Source organism: Melanostigma gelatinosum, assembly GCF_949748355.1.
Source record: "Melanostigma gelatinosum genome assembly, chromosome: 19".
In the NCBI taxonomy this organism is placed as follows: domain Eukaryota; kingdom Metazoa; phylum Chordata; class Actinopteri; order Perciformes; family Zoarcidae; genus Melanostigma; species Melanostigma gelatinosum.
In genome coordinates this window covers 1,820,759-1,826,758 of record NC_136652.1, presented here as the reverse complement: position 1 = coordinate 1,826,758, position 6,000 = coordinate 1,820,759, and the positions used below count along the sequence as shown (strand labels likewise).

Sequence of the window (6,000 nt, the reverse complement as noted above, 5' to 3'; positions counted from 1 at the left end):
TGATGTTGAATGTGGGTCTGGCTCAGAATGAACAGAACAGTCCCTCTATGGACCAAATCCCTGCTGGCCGTCTTGTTCTCATTGCCTCTGGCACAATGAATGAGTCCATATGTAGTCATTGTGCGAGCTAGATATGCTCACACACGCCGCTCTGATATCCTACATCAATGGGCTATTACAGGGTAATGACCAGCTCTGTGAAGGCCCATTTGCACAAAATATGGACAGTGTAAAACCGAGCTGGGGAAGCAGGTGCTGCAGCCATTGAGCAGCTCATAACCTGATCAGCCATGTGGTGGTGGAGAATCTCATTTGGCTGCGCACTCTCATAAAGGCCTGACTCTAAAGAACCCAAATCCATTCCTCTGTGTTGTGAAGACTCTGGAACCTCTAATAACCGTTTGCTCCAGCCGTCCTTCTTTCTCTTGTTGCATGGCTGTGTGAATTTGCATCATGATCGATAGGTAAATGATGGTGTTGCGCTGCTCTGCTCTGGACTTCATTTGAATGGAAATGATAGCACTTTTTGCTGTAAAAGGAAATCATTGAAGCGACAGCAAACGGATGAGAACTTGTGGTTGGGTGAATAGTGTTGAGCGTAGCTGCTATCTGTCTCGAGCTCGCCGCTGCGTCCCCTCCCACCTTTACACCACAGCACACCACAGAGACAGCCCACCCGCATCAACATCCAAAGAGTTTGGGAACAACATTTTTTATTTCTGGGAATTGTTTGGAGTCAAAGGAGCATAAGACAATAATAATTAACTGGTCGAAAAAGCCAAGTACCAACACAAAAAATCTAAGTGAACATACACACCGACTTCAGCAATAAATAATGACATAAAAAACAAGATATTGCTGGAAGAGAATGTCGTAAAAATGAGACATGAAATTAAGCTACACAATAATCAGAAAAAAACAAACGCAAAAAGACAAGTTGAGCGTACGAGAACATTGACGAGTTGTTGAAACGGAAGAAAGGAAACAAAAATAAAAACACCTGTAAGTCAGTAAGGTGCTAGCTGGAGCGCTCCGAACCCGTCTTTATTCTCTTCTTCTGTTTGGTAAAATTTCCAATAAAAAATAAAGAACATGATGAAATTCATTTCAGAATAAGGAGGAATCCCGACTACGAGATCTGAGGGAGTTGTTTTCTAATTGATTGACAGCTTCCGGTGAAATATTCATGCGACTGAAGAGGAACACCATCCAGAGAGACTAGACGTCTAATCTAACAACATTTGCTCTCTGCCTGAACAAATGTTCCTGCACATCACTGTTTATCTCCAGGCAAAGGAATACAAATCATTTCTTTGTGGTGTTGCTCAAGCAGTAAAATCAAATCAAATGGTCCGTCTATACAAGAAGATGATGTTTTTGAAATGAACAGAAACTTGAATTTTCTGTACAATATTGACCTGCAAAGCACAACGGCTATGATGTAAGAAAATATGTAAACATATTTGCTGTTTTTGACACAGTTGTCTGTGACAACAGATAGAATCTCACTTGTTCACACTGGAGGGCGTCTTCAGTCTGGACTTTTCCTTTTTTTAAGATTGTGACAGTTAGATCTGAGCTGGACACACGTTATGTTATGATAATGCATTCTGCAACAACATCTCAGGAAGTGGATTGAAAAGTGGACAAAAAACAAATGCTAATCGGAGATTTAGAATTGAGAGAAATAACAATGCATTGTGCATTGTCCTGGTGGATCCACTCTTACACGCTTGAACACCATCTGGAATTTGGTTACCATGCGTAGCAGTCCGATCCATAACTGAGACGTGAGGGAGAAATATTGAGATACATAACTGAGCGGTCACTGAGGACTGCCTAGTCAACCCTGACTGGACATCATCCTTCAAAAAAAGGACCTAAATCCAATAAATAAATCCCGTAACTTACTGAATGAATGAATAAAAAACAAACAGAAAGAAAGAAATAAAAAGACAGCTGCAAGTACTTATTTACTTTAGCTCATATCACATCCATGAAAGCTACATTTAATGAAACCATTTGTGATGCGAATCATTTTGACTTCCAACTTTCCCGACAATCATGGTTTCTTGAGGTCCCTCACTTACACAGATGCCAGCACCACGTCACAGACACCTCACATGCATGCTCAGAACGGCCGAAATGACAGCGATCGTATTTTACAGGGTTACAATGGACAAGGTGGTTAGAACTCCAAGGGTCACACACCTCTTGACAGTCACGTGGGGCCGTGTGGATGTTAGAGTGATCTTATTCACACTGCCGCACGTCTCCAGCAGGGACTCCTGAAAAAGATCCGCATTGAGTCCCGGTGAAGTTGTACTGCATTGTCTCTCTGTAATGCTTACAATAGTAAGTGTGCTTCCGTAAGCCACAGTTCTTTTGTAAATGTTTCAGTGACTCAGTAAGTCTTGAGATCCTTTTTAAATCACAGCTGCCAATATGGTACTGTCAAAATGTTTAGAACTGTGTTCCAACCAGTTTATTTTTCTATGTGTTGGGAAATGACTTGATTTCTATACATAATATTCCTTGTCCTTGTCTTTCGGTCTCTTGCTACTGGCGCTGCCCTTGGTGCTGCCGCTGGGCGTCTTATCCTTCACCACAGCGCCGTTGGTTTGCGCTGAGTTGCTGATGTAGTTGCGCGTCTCGTCCACCTGGTAGGAACCCTCGTCCCTGTTCCTATACTTGTACATGGCATAGAGGAGGATGAGGATGCAGAGAGCGGCGGCTGAGACAATGCCCACCACCATGCCCGTGGTACTGCTGGATTCTCGGATCACCTCTGAGGCCCCCGGGGGCACCCGCCGCACCACGCCAGGCACGGTGGGCAAGGCGGCAGGCACCGTGCGCAGCATGGGCGAGGTGATGAAGGGGCCCCGTGGCTTGGTGCCGTCCAGATCGAAGGACGTGGGCAGGGGCAGCAGGACAATGTCCGGCTGCGGGGGTTTTACCTCGCGGTTGTTCATTTTCCCGGCGGGCAGCTTGGGTGGCGTGTCCGAGGGGACTGCCGCCGGCGGCGTGCCCCGGAGGTCAGGCAGAGGCGAGGTGGGTGTAGTCCTACCTGCCTCAGAGGCTTTGCTAGGCCTCAAGTCCTTGGCCTCCCACTTGGGCGCGAGGGCTTTGTAGCCGCCTTCATAGGCCGATGTGGTCAAGACCTTATCTGTTACCAGGGAGAAGGTGGTGTAAAAATCTTCATCGTCAGTCGGGGGCAGGCTAGAGTCGAAAGCTTCGCCAGAGCCAAACCCCGAAACCACCATGCCATCATCATCATCATCATCATCATCATCACCACCATCACCATCATCACAATCATCGCCGCCTCGGTCCGACAAGCAAGGTACCCCCGCCTCAGTGGCCATGGCCAAGGATTCTTTGGTGGTCTCAATAATGGTGAGGACAGGGCGGAGGGTTGGGGGGAGGGGGATGAAGGGAGAACGGGTGGATACAGAGGGGATGTCTATGGGGTCCTCGACTAGCGCGGGGATGACTAGCTCCCCTCCTGGAAAGTGAAAGAGAGAAACAGACAGCAGTCAGAGGGCGGTCTTCAGTCAGCTGAACAAGAAGCAGCCAAACACCAAAAGAATGTATAAAGCAAAGCTCAACATAGGGAAGAAATGAACTGAAGGAAAGAAAGAAGGATAAATACTGTACCAGTGCAAAAACAATGAAACTCAGAACCAAACAAGACCAAACTGAAAGGAAAACAACAGCCATAGATAAAGTCTACGTTGCATCAAAAGGCTTTGAGGGACGCACCAGGGTGAGCCACATTCATTTCGTTTTTTTCCGATATTGCTGCACATTTCTCCACATAAATGACTAGTTCAGGCTTTTAAGAGGCTTGTTTCATTTATCTTCAAGTGCAAATCCTTTTTATTCCGTTCAAAGCACTGAGCACCAAAAGATGTGCTGTGTGTCTAAAGAGAAGCAGACGGTAAATGCATTTGTTTGCAAGTCAAGTGCAAGCCAGTGGGCCTGAAAGCAGGATCACTGAGTCTGAAATGAGAAAGTGTTGGTAAGGAGTTTCATATAGCAGCTGAGGGAGGCCTGCTGGCCCACACGGGAGCAAAATACTAACTGAGAAATGACAGAGAACTAAAAAGAGAAGCTGCAGTGTTTTTGGACAGGAAGTGCTCCAAAGTCCAAAAAACATCACTTTGAGCCTCTTAAAAACCTGACGGGCCCTTTAGTTCTATCAGAGGGTCACACGCTGATCTACAAGAGAAGACTGTCTCAGCCAGTCAGCGCTCACAGGTCATAAGAACTGAAGGGAACAGCATAAGTGGGCTCCCCTATCTGCCCGAGCCTCTTGCCTTTTGAGCCCGACAGTTACCACGATGGCACAAAGTCACCGGGCAGTTCAATCACACCTGAATGCTTGCTGCTTTTTGGTGGGAGGACCTCGCTTGTAACAGCGTGTGCTCTCCATTTTGGAGTGAAATCACTATATTATTCCAACCATGTCTCCTACAGAAATACGTTCCCGTACTACCTGCATTCTCAATTACATATCGAGGGAAACGTATTCTCTCCTGGATTACTGTTTCAAACATCTGATTAATGTTATCAATGGAACCAAAGCAGAACAAAACTGTTAGAAAACTACCTGGTTAGGTTCAAACATCCTGGTTTCTCATGTGATTTCATCATTATTAGTCAACATTGACTTCTGGTTTCACACAGGACTCAGACATGGTGATAATCCTGTGTTAACCTCCATCTTTGGTGGACTATGATTAGAAAGGTGATCGTGATACATCACAAATTAGTTTCCCTCTAAACGTGATTGACGTTGCACTTTCACTCTCTGGGAACTGATTATTCACAAGACTTACAGACCTGTGTTTAAACATGCACTCATTCTAATAACTCCAGTTGGGAACACTTGATAGCACATGCTTTACTGGTAAACCTGTTGTTCAACGACTACAAAGGGTTTGAAACATTCAGATGTCTATTGAAGCTGCTTATCCTCTTGCCAAAGTGGCTTGTTTGTACATTGCAAAGGCTCACAAACAGGGCACTATAAAGAGATGCAAACCTTTTGGAACAATAAAGAAAAGAACACAACAGAAAAGAAGAAACCAAAATAATAATGAAGGCATTGCAAAAAGAGTTCAGAGTTAGGGCAAACATTGTAAAAGAAAATTCACAACGTAAAGCCACAGATAGAGTCATCCACAGAGGGATTAGTAATAAGTAGGTAGAAAAAACAGGTAAAAACAAAGTCAGCTCGGAAAATCATAAAAGCCTTCAACAAGAGAAAGAAAAAGAAAAACAGTTTTCAAAGGAAGAAAGCATACCATCACTTTTGTCAACTTACATCAACAAATTGCCCGCATGATTTTGGCAGGAAGGAAAAAATGTTTACAAAAGAAAGTAGTGTAAGAATGCCTCTGGACAGGTTAGGTTAGTTTCTTTTTAGCAGTTTCTCATGAATTAGTATATATTTATCTCTTTAGACAGGATGGCACAGGGAGGCAACAACACATACATCCACACATCATGACATGAAAAATATTCCTCACCATTCTGTTCAGCATAACCTTGTTTTTGTTCTTTTGACAGTCATTTCATTTTTGTATGAAAAGAAAAGTTTATATCTATAACTTGCTTTGATAGATAAGTCTCTCCATAAATATCTACAGCCTGATTCGACGACTCTCTTTTTTAAACTTCATCAATGAACAAATGGATGACTGTACATATCTTAGAATCTCTACGTAAAGGGTTGGGGAGGAGGAGTGTGAGACGGGGTGGGACCTATGAACATACTAGGAAGGAAATGACATAGATGGGGGTGAACGTGTACATCAGTTGCCATGTCCATGTAAAGGCGGCACGAAGCGGTCGGGCGGCATTAGAGCTTTTGGCTGTAAGGAAGGGATGGGGATATACAAACAATGAGCATATACATGCCCATCTACAGAAGAGAACAGCACTCTCAACACTGACAGTTTACAAACCCTAAGCTGCAACTTCTTTTGCCATGCA

General features: G+C 44.3%; 1 protein-coding gene across 2 annotated transcripts in view; it reads right to left on the bottom strand.

Annotated features, from left to right (window-relative positions):
* Nucleotides 1–705: 705 nt before the first annotated feature.
* LOC306793263 (neurexin-3b) overlaps nucleotides 706–6,000 on the bottom strand; it is a gene marked incomplete at its 5' end in the record, with an annotated part of 220,624 nt that continues 215,329 nt past the window's right edge. The window contains one exon of one of the 2 annotated variants that reach the window (XM_079290790.1): nucleotides 706–2,837. In XM_079290790.1, the coding sequence (XP_079146916.1) occupies nucleotides 2,520–2,837 (318 nt within the window). In that variant the 3' untranslated portion in view covers nucleotides 706–2,519. Of the gene's footprint in view, nucleotides 3,506–6,000 lie in introns of both variants that reach the window. The other variant, XM_079290789.1, reaches the window with a different exon arrangement.